Consider the following 16,350-nt stretch of genomic DNA (forward strand, 5'->3'; position numbering starts at 1 on the left):
TCACCACCCTCCACCCCTCGCTGCTGACGCTGCCAGCGGCACCTGTGGGTGGTTCCCGATTGCCGTTGGCTACTGCCAACACTGCTGGCAGCATCTGCGGGTGGTTGCCAACCACTGGTTGGCACTCACCACCCCCCACCTCCCTGCTGCCACCACCCCTGTGGGAACTCTCTGCTCACTGCTGCCATGCCCCAACCATCGCCGTTGCCACCGCTGGCGGGCGGTCGCCATGCCCCCCCAGCATCCGGGGACACGCGTTGTTCATGGGTGCTACAGTGTGGGGCAAGCAAGCAGGCAGCCCCCAACTGTAGCACCTTCATGCTCCAGTCAGCCCCACCAGCATCTACACATATTAGTTGCAGCAGAGTAAATAACTCTGCTGTAGCATAGGACTTGTGTCGGGTACTACTATCCTAGAGCAGAGTTAATTCATTTACTCTGGCCTAACAGCGCCACATGTGTAGACGGTGATGCTTTACTGCAGAGCTAGTTAGTCAGCTTTGCAATAAAACATCTCGTGTAGACGTGCTCAGGGAGGTCAGATTTAACCTCTCCCCACAGAAGACTCCAGGATTTGGTATGTCTTATGATATGTATTAATGCTTACAGTAAAATTGAAAGCAAAAGAAAAGTTTAACTATGCCAAATGAGTTTTAGGATGTACTTGAGATAACATGGAATCATTCTTCTGCATGGCTGAGACAGCTAATTACCATGACGATTACAGACCTACCCAAATTGAAGTGACAGATGGGCGATTTCATGGGCTGATTGTGGTGCCAGCCACCATTTTCGCAGGCTTATTGTGGCAGGGTCCCCCCCCACTTCTTATTGGCTGAGGGGCCCCAGTGGCCCTGCCCCTCACTGCAGATTGGCAGGTGGCCCCAAACCATGATACAGTGCTCCTCAGGCAGCAAGTTACTGAAGCAGCATGCCTTTGGCTGCTTAAAAGACAGCACCAAAACCCTGTTGTTTCCCTGACTGGCCCCAGACTGGCACCTGTAGTAAGCCTACGTGACAGGCTCAGTCTCTCATTTGCTCCCTCTCACCCCCTTCTCTCCCTTTGTGCTCCATGGCTGAGGGACTTCCTGCCCTTTTCTCTGCTTAAATTTTAGGGGTTTTTTAGTGAGCCTGCCAAAAGTGCAGAGCCTGCTGTTTTTCATGGACAACCCCCAATTTTGCATTTTCTACCAAACCCACAAAACTGTGATTTTGGTAGGTCCCTAATGATGATCCAGGGTGGAGTAGGTCCCCGAGGCAGTATATAGATGGACATGTGAACTCAATATGAGTAACTTCTATCCACCTCGAACATGGTTCACTTGAAATTTCAGGTTTTTCTCAACAAATATTGGATGCATTCACTGGAGGTTTACTGGAGGGCAAGGAAGGAGGAGGAACCCTCCATGGATTGAATGCAGTGTTAATAGACAGCATTGTGATCTAAAAGAGGAGCCCAATTTAGCCAGACTAGCTTTTGGGATTGTATTTTCCCTCATACATAGCACCAAGCTTTCATTAACTAGAAAAAGGTAGGGCTGTAAATACATCTCTCTTTGACGCAGGCTTGATTGTCCTAGGACGTGGCTCGGCTAAGAACAGTCGTAGCAGTGATTTGCGTGGTGCTCTAAGCTGTGTTGCTGCTCCTCTGCCAGCGGGTGGTCAGCAAGAGCACACAGCCTGGCAGGCTTGTCTCTGGAATGGCCCGCAATCACCTTACAGATGCACAGCACAGTGTCCCAGGCAAAAGAAGTGTTAGCACATTTTATGCCACATACTTCAGAGGGACTCAGACTAGGGCACTGCATGTGTACCTCTGTAGGATCCTAGGGCAAAAGACTTTGCCCCGGGAGAAATGCTGCGTCTGTTCACAGCCCGAGGTTCTGGTTAAAAAGTCAATTCTCCCTTGGGGAATAAAATGTAATAAAAACATCTTAAATGATATGAAAAAAAAGTTTCATCCACTTAAGGCCTGTAAACCCCAAGGAACATAATTCAGGAGACTGCCAGCCCTTGGGGATTGCCAGCCCTTCAAGCTCAGCTGGGGTTGCCCATTGCTAAGATCTACGGTGTCACACTGTGTGCATCAGGAATGTTGACTGCTTTAACCATAGTAAAGATGTACTCCCTCAGGGTGGGGGAAAAGGCTAAAATACTGATTATGACCAGAAAATTGTCAGTCTTTTTGTATATAAGAAATGTAACATTTAAACTCAGCCAGCAAAGATCTTAGGAATGCCCAAAGCAGAATCAGGCAACATTTCCCAATGATTATGGATGTGTATGCATTGTCTTGATGGAATACAAAACAGGGATGATTAAGAGGATTACTCCAGCTAGCTAATAAACTGTGTCTCAAAAAATCAGAAAATACAAAGAGCCTACAACTCCTGCGTAGCCACATCACGATTATGGTACATGTCTGAGCGCACTGGCAGTAGCATTATATATTACTATTTCTTTTCTTTCATAACAAGTGGCCTGCATCTGTAAGGTGCTTAGAATATGCTAAGTAGTAACTTCTTTTCAGTGGACAGAGTATATCAATCAGAGTTTCCAACTCTTCTTTTCCTCCCATAATAGTGTAATTTTGTCTGAAACTGTTCCACCAAAATCCTTACGAAAGGCACATTAGCTTGGTGGAGACCTTCTCTGTGGCCACCTCAGCAAAAAAAGCTTCTTGAAATCAGACTGTGTGCAAACTCGTCTCCGAGAACAGGCTTTCAACTCTAAAGCAGTCTAAATCTTCTTAAGTCCAAACCTCCATGGGCACCATGGATTCTTTTGTTCCAACAGAAGGAAGCAAGTTTTCTTCCTCCAGGAAACGAAAAGGGAATTGGACTAGAAATCCATGAATCTTTTTCAATTCTTCTGCTGCTTTCACGGGATCTTCATTTGCTAATATTGGCCTGTTGATGAAGTCACGGAGCTGGACTAAATTGTTCACCTCATCACTGGGAAGGCATCGGAAAACCTGATGAAAGTGGAAAGAAGAGGGGCCACATAAGTGCCACTACCTGCACTTCATGGGGATGGGGGTGGGGAAAAAAACAACGAGCTGTAATCAAGTATAAGTGAATCAGCTACTGAAGCTGGGGGAGCCTAGAAGTTTGTGCGGAGGTCAATGTGAAAGAAAGAGGCACCCAGACTAGAGCTTGCATATTGAAATCCCTAGGGTATGTCCTGATTGTTGCTCGAAACTATCCAAAAAGTTTGCTTTTATTAGAGAACCTTGCTCTGTATATGGCCAAACAGAAGATTTAATTCAGACCCTGAATCTCTCGCACAAGCAGGTGTAAATCAAAAGCAACTCAAAGTCAGATTGCTGCTGCTCTTGTTTACATCTCTTGGCAGCAAGGAAGCTGGAAGGGAAGAGGCCAAAGGAGCCATGTACTTCACCTTGTCGAAGATAGTAGCATTGCGAGCAGCTGTGGAAACCCACACCTCCTTGAAGAATTTGTCGCAAACAGGATCAAGGAGATCAACATTTTGATTTGTTGAACAACCAAGAACAACCCTGAAAAGAGAAAACAAAGAAGAGTTGATGCCATTTGAAGGTAACACAGAACTGCCCAGGGATGATCTCCCTGAACAGGAATGTGATTCTCATCACCAGCTTTTTCTCTGAAGGAAAATAAAACACAACGGTAAGAAAATGCCACGTGCATTTAGTAAATTAAGTGACCCTAGAAAAGCATCCAAAAGTTGAAATTAATAACAGACCCACAGTATTATCTGTATTTGCATGTGTACTGCAGTGCTCAGCTGCGCTGTGCTTGACATGGTTCAAGCTTAAGTGAGATCCTGTCATATTGTCTATCAGAGAAAAGAAGGCTGCCTTTTTAATTGCCAGCAAGCTTTCCCAAAGCCAATAACATGAAGGGACTGAAATCATCCTGCTAGAAGGCCACCCTGTACTGGCTACAGGAGCTGAGTATGTGCAGTATCCCAGATAGCAGAGTCAGCGTCTCGTAAGATCAGGCTGTCCGTGGTGCAGCCCCATCTCCAAGTCCATTGCTCTAACCCCTTGGAACATTGCTTCTCCTGAGGAAAAGAAAATCAATACATAAATACAAAGAAGAAAGATAAAGTTTCCCAAAGCAAATTTCCTAAGTACCCTTATCACTTGATGTTGTTTCATACACAGAGTGGCCTGTCAGACTTAAAACTGCCTTACTGTCCCCTTCATTCTGTTTAAAATCTGTTTGGATGGAAAATGGAAGAAAGATCCTAACAAGAAAATAGCTAGTTCCCATTGCAATAGAAAAACCTGCCCCCCTACAACTGATATGGTGCAGAGTTAGCATGTCTTACTGTCTTGTCTGTGACTTCCCTTTGTTTTAGGATGACCCTATGTCCTGGATTGGCCAGGAGAGTCCTGGATTTTGGAGGCTGTCTCAGTCTTGGAGAAAACTGAAGCAAAAGTCCCGAATTGGCACAAACCCACCTGCACGTGCCGAGCTACTGACCCAGGAGCTGGGCACATGCGGGCAGACTCGTGCCAATCTTGGACTTTTGCTTCAATTTTCTCCAGGGAGCCCAGCTGGGCTGCAAGTGGAGCCACTTGAGCAGCGGAGTTGGGGGGAGGGCCGTGCAGTTGCGCGCGCGCGTGGCCCTGCTCCTGGGAGCCGTGGGGTGGGGGTGTGTGCGCATGTGTGCGTGTGCGCATGCATTCACGCATGTGCACTGTCATCCTCTGGCACCGCCCCATACCAGATTTCCCTCAAATTATTATGGCCACCTTATTTAGTTTAACGGCCCAGGCAGAGAGATATGCAATTCAAACAGCTGTTTGCAAGGAGAGGACTGAACCAGAAATAACTCTGCCTAAAACAAGACTCTGGGCTAAATTCAGACCAGGCTGGGATAAATTTGAGCCCACTGGGTAAATAGGTTCCCTTGATTTTAAAAGCCTTGAACCTCCTTGTGGTAGGGGTAAAGCTGTACTTCTAATACAATTCAAACCATTTCTGGACAACAGCACAGATATTCCCTGTTGCGGATTAACAAGGAATGCAACACCTCTGTATTAGCAGAGCTGTATCCCTGCATTCACACAACCTGCTGGGAGGGGGCCCAGCTGCATATGATCGTGAATCTGCTACTCAAGAATTCAACAAGACGCTCCCTCCCCACCACCTCGAGTCCCCAGGGAAGTCGAGCAGTCATACCGAAAGCACCGGAGACGGAGTGACTGAGCAAATTTTCCAGCTTGGTAGTCCTCTCCATCCATCATGGAGGGGATGGTTTCAGTGTCTTGCACAAGAATAGCCATTTCACTGTCACGCTTTCCCAGCAAGCTGCGGTCATTGATGTTAGCAGAGCCTTTGAGGGGAAAATAATACAACAACTATAACACTGCAGATAAATTCCCACTTTCCCAAGAAATGTAACTTCCTTGAAGAGAGTTTTGCTTATCTCCCATGAGATTTGCCTACTTCTTTGCAGGGTTTTGGTCTTTTCATGATGTCCCGAGATTAGAAGGAAAGATCTGTGTATGCTTGTGTGTACATGTAGGAGTGTCACTACATGTCTTTTCTCCAACCTCACAATCTTCCGTGTATTTCCTTTCACTGCCACTCTTCTGCCTGACCACCTTCTACCATCCCACTGTGTGGTCCCTACTGCCACCTTCTTGCCTGTATCTACAAACACACTTGACAAGTTCAGCTGTGAGGAATTAGCCCACCACAGTCTGTGGGCCCCAATCTGCTAGTGCATGAGACAAAATACAGCAGGAGTTGGAGGGTAACAATCTCATCCTGTGCACTAGCTGGGAGAGAGCAGGATTAATTACTTCTGCTCATTCCTGAAATGGGAGAAGATCAATGTAAATGCCAAGTGAACATCATCCATTTTATTTTTGTTAGCGAAACAATTGAGGTTGCTAAGGACCAGGACTTTCTGAGATGAAGATTTGTTAGAACAGATCTTCCCTCAAAGGCACTTCTGATAAAAGAGTCAGAGACCCAAAAAGAGCTGAGAGCAGGACGAAGGGGAAAACACAACATCATGTTTCATAAACTCCAATTCATGAAACAAGTAAGTCGATTTTGAATCCAAAATAAAAGTTTTCTAAGCATTCCCCAGCTATTTTGCCAATGGAAGGATAGCCATTTAGTGCTCTCTGTATTAATGTGTTAAATGACACAAATTGGCTTGTTTTATGGCTTTTGGTGGGTTGTTGCCACTGTATTAAAAACTAGGGGGGCAAAATTCACTTTTATTTGAGCCCGACACTAGGGCAGAATCAGTGTTAAGTAAGTTTCACAGCAGAGGCCACTTAGAATGACTATTTCTGTCAAAATTAAGAAGGTAAAAGAAAAACACCTTTTTGAGAAAGAAGGCAATAACTTCTGAGTCATGCTGCATGAAGGGAAGTGGAGGACTCCAGTGGCTAACAACTAGTATGTAAGGCTTCCAAAACTCCCAGGAGTCACATTTTCTGTTCTGTGTACGGAGAGTTGTGTGTGCAAATCACCAATTATTGCTAATGCCATGAAACCCCCCTGCAGGGACTTACTGACCATTTTGACCAAGAGGGACATTTGTTCTTTTTCTCTCCCATCTGCAGTGGCAGCAGGATAAGAACATCTTGTACAAAAACATCAGGTGAACTTTCCCACATAGAGCATTTCACTTTAAAAAAAAAATGTTCTGAGTGCAGTTCATACTTGAGCACAGAGGAAAACTGTATTTGGCTGCAGAATGGGACTGGAAGGGAGTAGCAGATTTTTTTAAATCACTTTACAGGGGGAGAAGGAGCTGTTTCTGAGGAGAACACATCAGCTGTTATGTCTGTATGCTCCTGTAACTATGCAAATCTGCTAATCACTGTCATTTTAACCCTCCCCTAACTACCTGGCCATGGGTTAGGCATTGTCCAGGCCCCTTTCCAGTGATCCTTTTGAAGTTGAACCACTGTATCTTGCATTTAGTAGTCCTTGGATACAGTGCAATGCAGTGTGAAGCTTACTGTCTCATTAGGAGAAGGGTTCTGGCTTGAACCCTGACACCTGCTCCTGTCAGCTCAGTAAGCAACATGCTCTCTAGCTTGTGCCGGTCCTCCTAGCCCCAGATATCTCCTGCTCTTTGCTGCTCAATGAGCCATCTTGAACTGGCTTGGAAAGGGGACTAAACTGTGGCATAGTTGGAGAGAAGTAGGTTCAAACTCCTTTGGGTGATGGGGCCTAGGAACTGGCTCTCCTCTTCCTAGGCGAATGGCCTAACCACTCAGCTATCAGGACTAAAATGCAGAAAGGTCCTCCTCCTCACACACCTCTGCCACGGGATTTTGCGACTTGCATATATACACTGGGTAAGACACCAGGCCAGAGAGCACTAATGCGGGTCCAACAGAATTAGTCCTGTATTATAAACATTCACAGTAAGCTGCCTTAGCTCTTCTTTATATGAGAAACAGTGGGATTCTCAAAAGGATGGCTAAGAAGTGGAACCCACCCTGCGCTGGTCTCAAGCTAAGGTTGCATCCCAAACTATGACTCTGAAGGAAGCTAATATTGTTTTGATTTTTTTTTTAAAGACCTAACTGTTCCTCTCCATGGAAATCTTTAGTAAAAGACGGAAGATTTATGTGATCTGATTTAAATTACTTCAGGGCCAAGACTCTACACCGATCTAGTGGAGTGAAAGGGGCTTTTCTCCCCCTCAAGAAATGGGTAAATCTAGCTCAAACTCCGCCGCTGCATTCTGCTGTACAAATCATGGCCAATGGGATTAAGTTTAAAATTATGGTCTCACAATATACATGTAGTAACAGAGACAGATGGTATCATATCTATTACTGGTTGTAACATATTTTCCCAGTTCCTAGGAAGGGGAGTTGATAACTGGTGCATACTGCTCAAATCTTCCAAGATTTGCAGCACATTCTGTTCTTTAAAGAGCAGATGACAAGTCTCACAAATTTAGCAGAGTTTGATGTAGGACAGATGGACAGAGGTCCCTGCTGAGGAACAAACTTAACTGCCACAGGGAATTTCAGGACCAAAATTCCTTTGCAAGTTAATCAACAGACTTCAGGATCTTTCCTCCCTTTTTGTTAACTGATTAACAAATTTACTTGGTTCCCATTCCAATGAATCACTAGGTGGGAGAGTGGGGGTGGAAAGGGAGGAGTTAGCAAATAAAATGGAAGATAAGCTGTCACAGCAAGTAAAGAACCACCTGAATTTTAAACACAGCAGAAAATCTTAGAGCATGGTTTAAGGCTGATTAATTGAGGAGTGCAATTACTCCTATCTTACTCACCAATTATGACAGTGTTGTCATCGGCTATTAGCAGTTTGCTGTGAACATAGATCAATTCGGTGACAAGTTTTCCTTCTAATTCAGCATATGTTCGAAGCCCACAGAACGATATGTAGTTTATCCACTTATCCCCCCCAACTGCAGAATAAAAGGGGCATGGGGGCGGAGGGAGAAAGAGCAGGTGGGCAAAGAGAAACAGTTGTTAATAATATGAAGCCAAGGACAGACAACACAGTTCCTTTTCAAAATATTTTTAAACAATAAGGTAGTTTACACAGTTCTTAAAAAGAGATGTGGCTTTGTTATGGCTTTTCTGTGTCCCTCTGACCCCTTCAGACAGCTTAAGTGACTATCCATGACTACCCCTCAATTAAGACCAAAATCTGCCTATCGCTGTGCCAACTGAAGCTAATGTTTGAGCATCTCTGGCTTAGGCAGCTGTTTTCTCTAGCTGAGCTTGGGAAGAAACTGAAGCACGTTTTCTGGCACCATACACTATGGAAAGTGTGTTCTATTTTCAATGATCCATACTTTAGATTTACTCAAAGAGATTAATAATGAGTTATACATAAGGTCTGCCAGGCATATTTCTGGTACGTGTTTTTTGTGGTCCTTTCATTTATATCCAAGAAACTAAAATATGCAAATTGGTTGTGAGAAAGCATGTGTGACAGATGTTGTGTAGCCACGTGGTTTTATCTCCACTGGGTGCCAAACAATAACAGAGCTAAAAACAAACCTGATTCCAGAGCAAACAGACACAGGACTCAGTAAGCTCCAGGGATGGGATGAGATCCCATGCAGAAATTCCTAGCTGATCTACCCTATGCTACTACACGGACTGCTGCACATCTCCCCTAATTTCCTAATTCCCAGCTTGGCACTGCGCTACCCAACAATAGGACCCATGGTGCCACAGCAATGACAAACTAGAATGCAATAAACACTAGGGTTCTTGCCCAGGAGGAGGGCACAGATTGAATCTTACTGCCTGTTTCTATTTCAGCAGAGATGCAGATGTTAGACTAGCACGATTCCTTTACGTTGAAGATGCTTGAAGGTTTTCTTGACGTCATTGCAGCATTCTGAGTTATTGCCAGTTATACAATTCAGCAATTGGATGAGCTAATTTATGCTTTGTAGCTCATCAATTACAATTTCATGCCCTACCACTTAACACAGTGAACAGGAGGAAAACAAAGCACTTACTTTCTGTTTTCAGTTGCCCCAGAATAGAGCGATCTCCCCTGCACATGGTCCTGAAAAGAATGAAGGCAAAAATTAAAATACAAGTGTTCTGATGCAACAACATATCAATAGGTTTGTGAAGTTAGTAGCAACCTAAATTAGGTACGAATTACACTGTAAGTATGATAAAAATGTGTATTTATATTCTGACATACAAAAAACTAGAACTCTTGGTTCCTCAGTGATACCTTTTATTAGACTAACTGATATTTCCAGAATAGATTTCTTAAATAAATGTTAAGATGCGTAGGACACATAGGCTAGGGACAAGTTACACATAAACTGGTTTAAGTAATCAGAAACTGGTTTAAACCTGTACCAGAACGGAAGTTCAGTGCACATAAACCGCTTTCAAAACGACCAAAACTGGTTTAAGATAAGCCTGGTTGAATGTAGTATCAGATTTAACTGATTTAGGTCAAACTGGTTTATGGAACTTCTGTCCCAGACCCCTTCCTGGTTTAAGTTAAGTCAACCCCGCAGCATCCCAGATGTTTCGTGGCTCTGGGCTGTGCCGTCTGCTCCAGCGGAACAGGGCTGGCCCCAGCCCTCTCCTCCCTAGCTGGACCCCTATCACTGCTCCAGCTGGCTGAGAAGGGGGTGGGAATACCCTGCTCTGGAGTGCCCCCCCGCCAGCAGGAGTCAGGGTATGGCCAGACACCATAGCCTGAGTGGAAAGTGGGGGACAAGCACAATCTAAGAAGTGGAGGGTGTGCTCACAGAGCTCACAACTGAGAACACCTGCTGGTGGCTTTTTTCACCAGCTATACTCTGTATAGCTGGTGAAAAAAAAAGCCATCAAGAGCTTCCTGCAGCTGTTTTCTGCCCCACCACCCCACACTGGGGCCCAGCACTGTGCCCTCCCAGCCCTGATCCCTAAGGCAGAGCTGCACAGAACCACCCCCAGCCCCATGGTGGGGGAGCAGGAGGGGGAGACAGCCGCAGCAGCTATGTGACAGCCTGGCTCGGCTTGGGCGCAGTGAGCTGGGAGCAATCCAGGCACACAGTTCCCGTGGCCCCAGCCCGAGCCACAGCTGGATGGGAAGGGCCCTGTCCCTGTGGCCCAGCCCCTCTGCGCAAGCCCACAACAGTGTGAGTGGGTTGGCCTGGCTCAGCCCCACAGCCCCAGCCCCTGGCCTTGATCCTTCTGCTCTGTAAAGCCCCAGTTGCAGAATATTGTCAATCTAGAGCTAGGTGGACAGGTGGACTTTTGGGACACTAAAGGCTGAAGGTCCTCTATTATAGGGAGCCACTGGCTTCCCCTCAAAGCAAAGTACCTGCCATGGAAAACTCCCCTGAGGCAGCACAGAGCAACAGGCTGGAAAGCTCTGAGGACTGCCTTAGTTTTTAATTCTGGCAAAATGAATGAACTAAGTACCATGCCTTCCCCTTAGTTATGGGAGGGTTTTCAGTGAAGACCTTCTGCCTAGCACACAAAAATTAATTAAAGTTATGTGTGCATATATTTACGGGCCTGATTTAGGTGGCTGTGTTCAAAAGCCGAGACCATTTCTCTCCAGCTGATCCGCAGATCTAAGACACCTGTCAGCTTCTGGTGACAAAGCCCAATGAAACTCCCAGACTAAAGCAATGCAGGAACTGATGTGGCTGAGGAAACGATAAAACTCTAGGCTCCCTCCGCTGGTTGTGCACCAGAGAAGTGACATACACATCAAATAGAGTGAACATTTATTGTGATGTTGGAACTCAAACAAATGTGTGTGGTGCTACACTCATTTGTTGCTGAACAAAGAGAGTTGCCCATAATTTTAACTCTATTAAACCTCCAAGAAAGATCAAAAACAAAAACATTGTCAGGCTTCTAAAAGGCTACCAGAAGCAGCAAGGAAAAACCACGCATAAATTGTGAAATGCATTGTGATGGCATCCAAATTGCTGAAGGAAAGGTGAACATTTCAAGCATAATTAAAACCTGGGTCCATGCACTTGAAGGAAAAATAGAATCTTATTTGGGAGCCTTCTAATACAAAACTGCTAATCATATACTGATTCATTCTTTTATGCAATCGAAATGCTGTTCAGAAGAGAGCTGAAAGGTCATGGTGAGGTTGCCCATGTATATTTAAATATTTACCAGCACAAGGCATTATTATTGACTAAATTTTTCCTTTGCCATAATCCACTAACATAGGTATTGATTAAAACTGCTGAAACTATTATTAATTCCAGCTGCTATGCATAACAAGTAAGAAAACAGACAGCAATAACATTCTGCCTCACTTCCAAAGATCCAAGGAGACAGCAAGCCTTGCTTTCCAATTTTAAATACACTGGCTGCCCACATTTCTAGAAAATGCCACATGTGACAATTCAACTGGCTCTTAAGGTTGGATAATGGGTGCAGCATGCATTTTACTAAGTACCTTAGAGTCTAATAATATCAATACAAAACCATTTTGAGAGTTTAGTGCAAACTGTATAAACAGATGATTTTCTCATCCTTTTCTACATTTTATTTATTCGTTAACACAGCACCCGGCACAAGGAAGCCTTGATCCTGACTGGGGTCTGTGGTCACTACCATAATACATACAGAAATTATCAGCATCACCAGAACACACAGACCACTGTCAAGATCTCACCCAGCCTTGTCCTGCTGTGAGCTATGTGCATTACCTGTAGTTGAAGTGCATTATGGCCTGCAGTGCATTCCCTCCTCCAGTTAAAATATCTCCTTCGAATCCAGGCAGCAGCGGGATCACCACATATACTCGGAACCGCTTGTTCTCCCTGCAACAAACACAACGATAATTCTCCTGGGGCTGCAAAGGCAACTTCTTTTCACCATAACTTACTAGCTCCAGTTCTTCCTAAGGCTAAGTTTCTAGGCTAAGGACAGAAATTACACATAAACTGGTTTAAATCATCAGAAACTGGTTTAAACCTGTCACACAGGGATGGGGAACCTCTGGACAGCCGGTTCGCCAGGGACTCCATTTCCCAGCCGCCACTGCCCGCATGGCTTGTGCCGGTCTCAATGGAGACCTCAGCCGCGCCAGCAGCGCGCGCAGCAGAGTAGCACAGGGGGCTTCTCCGGAGCTGCTGGGAATGTGGGATGGGGCAGCTTGCTCCAGAGCCGCAAGCTGTAGCCTGCACACTCCAGGCAGGGGCATGCATGCAGGGGATCGTGGCTCTGCCCTGGCTTCAGACAGGCTGTCACTGCTGCAAGGAGCCAGGGTAGAGCCGCGATCCCCTGCATGTGTGCCTCTGCCCAGAGTGCGTAGGCTACAGATCGCAGCTTTGCCCTGGCTCCGGAGCAAGCTGCTGCTGTCTCACATTCCCAGCAACTCTGGAGCAGCCCCCTGTGCTGCTCTGCCATGTGTGCTGCCAGCACAGCTGATGGTGGGGTCTCTATGGAGACTGGCACAAGCCATGCGGGCAGGGGCAGCTGGGAAATGAAGTCCCCGGCCAACTGGATCTGGCCCATGGGCTGGACGTTCCCCATCCCTGCTGTAACAGAACAAAAGTTCAGTGCACATAACCAGTTTTAAAATGGCCGAAACTAGTTTAAGATAAGCCTGGTTGAATGTAGTATCAGACTTAACTGACTGAGGTCAACTGGTTTATGGAACTTCTGTCCCAGACCCCTTCCTGGTTTAAGTTAATCAGCATGCCCTAGGATCCCAGCATGCTTTTCAGCCCTAGACTGGGCTGTCTGCCCCAAAGAGCAGGGCTGGCTATGCCCCTCTCCTCCCTAGCCAGAGCTCCATCACTGCTCCAGCTGGCTGAGAAGGGGATGGTAGAATGCAGCCAGGGTCTGTGTGGCAGAGGCACAGAGCTCCTCACCCTCTGAAAGGCAAGTGGGGAAGAGCCTGTCAAGAGCTTCTTCCTCCTCTTCCTCCATGCACAGCCCACCTGGAGACTGTGGAAGCCAGAGTCGGGGTTTAAGCCCCTCTCTAATCATAGTGGCCTGCCAGGGCCTGGCCATGCCCCATCCCCCCAGCTCAGCACTGTAGAAGGGAATGGAGGGCTGCTCTTGAGACCCTCAACTTTTAGCCTGAGCCACTGCAGGTATGTGCCTGCATTTTCTGAATCAAAAGTGAATGTCTATCCACTTGCAAATTGGTTCAATCTATGCAGGTTAGACTAACCTGCAAAGATTAAATCAATTCAGGTTTGGGCTTACTGACTGTCTGCACTTAGCCCTATTGTATTAACTAGTTACCAGTGTATGGACTGTATGGACTCTCTCATAAAGTTTTTTTGCACTAAACTCTTATTACATTTTTAAGGACGTTAAGGGTCAAAAGTATTTCCTGCTTCAGTCTTCAGTGGTCACACTCAGTGCTAGAACATGTGCTTAAACACCTATGCACAGAATGTGCAACTCACTAAGAACTGAAAATCACAAGAACAGGTGTAAAATAAAAAGCAGTTAGGACTGAAGTGTTAGAAAGGCAAAGATGGGGTAATTATCGTGAATGCTGTGTCTACTGTAATAAGTGAATTGCAGGGCCTTGATTTAAACTGACAGCACAGCCTTACTGAACATGGCAAACAACACACATCATCCCTGTAAAGTTATTATAAACCTAACAGCAAAATAAGATCTACAGTTTCAGAATTTATCCTGCCACCTGTGGTTTCCAAGCAGCAGAAAACACCAGGGAGAAGAAGTGGATGGAATAATCAGACCACTTTGAAAGGCCTTGAGATACAGGTCTTCCCTGAATATTTAGAAAGGCAAATAGTTGGCCTCATACATCATAACTTACAAAGACAGCTTCATTTCGAAGTACCCTTAACTATGATCTGACCCTATATTACTAATGACTTGCTAAATCAACTGTTTATTTTAAACAAATGTTTGCCCTTTCTTTGCTGACACAAAGATGCCTATTTTCAAGGCCAGCCAATTTCTGCTGTGATTTATTTCTAGAGGTGTCTCTATAATCCAAAACAACAGTAGGTTGCCAAAAAAATGAAGTTGAATTGATTACAATTCAAATGTTCTCTGCCTTTCCCAATATTATTAGAGGGCGTATTTTTCCTGCCCTGAACATTATAGTGGGTGATTTCTGATAAGCTGAACTGTTATCAAAGCCGGAATTATTTTGCTATTGTTACCTTAATTTTTTTTAGTTATTTTCATATATGTTATCTCTGTGAAGGGAGCTCTACGTAAGGGACTTATCACCAGGTGGCAAACAGTTTGATGTGGGAAAAACCATTTCAAAACCAAAAACAGTATCCAGGGGACCAGTTTACAAATGTTGCTAACAACCTTCCTTCCTTCCTGGGAAAACTTAACAGGTCTGCACCTTTAGAGGAGAGGCACAAATACCAGAGAAGGGGTTCACACTTGCTTTGAAGTACATGTATCAACACAACAGTTTCCTCTGTTAACGGAAGAGCTTGAGTTGGCCCTTGCATAACTTCCAGTTGATCTGGATTGTTAACGGACTTATTTAGGTATTTAAAGTTCATTATGTACTTTAAGTGCCTTGCTGAATCATGGCTTAAATAAGCACAAACCATTCAATAACCTCAGTGTTTATATTATACAAGGTGTCCTATAGTAAATACAGGGAAGTGAAAAAGATATATTGAAGATATTGAGGAAACTGTGTTTACCCTAGATTAAGAGAGCAGGTATTTAATGGTTTCTATCACAGTCAAAATGTTAACTTCATGTTGCTTCCAAAATAATTTCAGAAGTGGTTAAAATATCTTCACACATCAAACAGTTATAACGGCAGAGATTTTGAAATAAAAAACCCCAGTAATTCTTGATATTTGTGAACCTATATTGCATTTTGAGGGGAAAAATATTAAGATACTAGTTTTCATACAAAATATGACTCGCTTATTGTAAAACCTATTACAAGTAAGCCCATGGCACAAAGGATTATATAACTTATATTTGCAGAAAGCATGTTTTGCTACACAATAAAGAGGCATTCAGAAAACTCCATAAATGTCCACGTCAGTCTGCTTTTCCTATGAAATTCAGAATGTGTCAATTCCATATGGAAAAATCAGGTCTGATAACTGTATTCTTCAACTTAGCCAATGCCAGCCACTTTATGGCAATGCAATGTGGGTCTCAGCCTGGGTGTGACCCTCCACTCCAGTGTCCTCAACCAGATCTGGCCTCTGACACCATGTCCTCTGGCCTGTCGGGCCCTCCAGAGGTCTGAAAATTTGGTGGTGGGGGAACAGTTGCACTGCTTCCCTGATGCCAAATTTCAGGTCCTGTGGGGTGCCACGTGGGCTGGATAGCATGTAGGGCCAGGCAGAGGTGGCAGAGGGCCCCAGAGCCTGACCCTGCTATAAAGGATCAGCCAAGGCCACATGGGTGTTTGGGGCCTCATTTGACCCACCAGTTTTGGACAGGGTGAGGCTGTTGAAATCAATGGAGTTATACCAGCACAAGACTGAAGTAACAAAGAGGCTCAGTATTGGAAAATGGGTCATTGGAGAATTTGTGGTTAAGTCATGCCTGCCTTTTTTGTAGCTGTTTAAGTTACAAGCATGCATCAATCCAGCAGAATGTGGTATGGCAGGCTGTTACAATCAGGGCCTCACCAATGCAGATAGGCTAGATCCAAGTAGGAAATCCACAATGGAGTATCTCTGTAGTCTAACAAGACTTTGTTGATACTGTATTTACTCAAATCTAAGATGATCCTGAATTTAAGACAATCCCCTAATAATTAGATTCTATACATAGAAAATGTATACATTTGTTAAAATTTTCCATATCTAGACTCTAATTATAAGAGGGTTGCCTTTAACTCGCTCCTACTCCACACTGCGGCAGAAGGGCAGGCAGCAGGGTGTGCAGGTGGGGAGGACATGCTGCTGGTT

General features: G+C 44.9%; 1 protein-coding gene across 3 annotated transcripts in view; it reads right to left on the reverse strand.

Annotated features, from left to right (window-relative positions):
* Positions 1–2,466: 2,466 nt before the first annotated feature.
* PLD1 (phospholipase D1) overlaps positions 2,467–16,350 on the reverse strand; it is a 133,200-nt gene continuing 119,316 nt past the window's right edge. For all 3 annotated transcript variants that reach the window (XM_019503303.1, XM_019503302.1, XM_019503304.1), the window contains 6 exons: positions 12,157–12,270; positions 9,481–9,530; positions 8,272–8,409; positions 5,172–5,325; positions 3,400–3,517; positions 2,467–2,974 (listed from right to left, as the gene is read on the reverse strand). In XM_019503303.1, the coding sequence (XP_019358848.1) occupies positions 2,750–2,974; positions 3,400–3,517; positions 5,172–5,325; positions 8,272–8,409; positions 9,481–9,530; positions 12,157–12,270 (799 nt within the window). In that variant the 3' untranslated portion in view covers positions 2,467–2,749. The remainder of the gene's footprint in view (positions 2,975–3,399; positions 3,518–5,171; positions 5,326–8,271; positions 8,410–9,480; positions 9,531–12,156; positions 12,271–16,350) is intronic.

Source organism: Gavialis gangeticus, unplaced genomic scaffold, assembly GCF_001723915.1.
Source record: "Gavialis gangeticus isolate Ggan-Ray unplaced genomic scaffold, GavGan_comp1, whole genome shotgun sequence".
Taxonomy (NCBI): domain Eukaryota; kingdom Metazoa; phylum Chordata; order Crocodylia; family Gavialidae; genus Gavialis; species Gavialis gangeticus.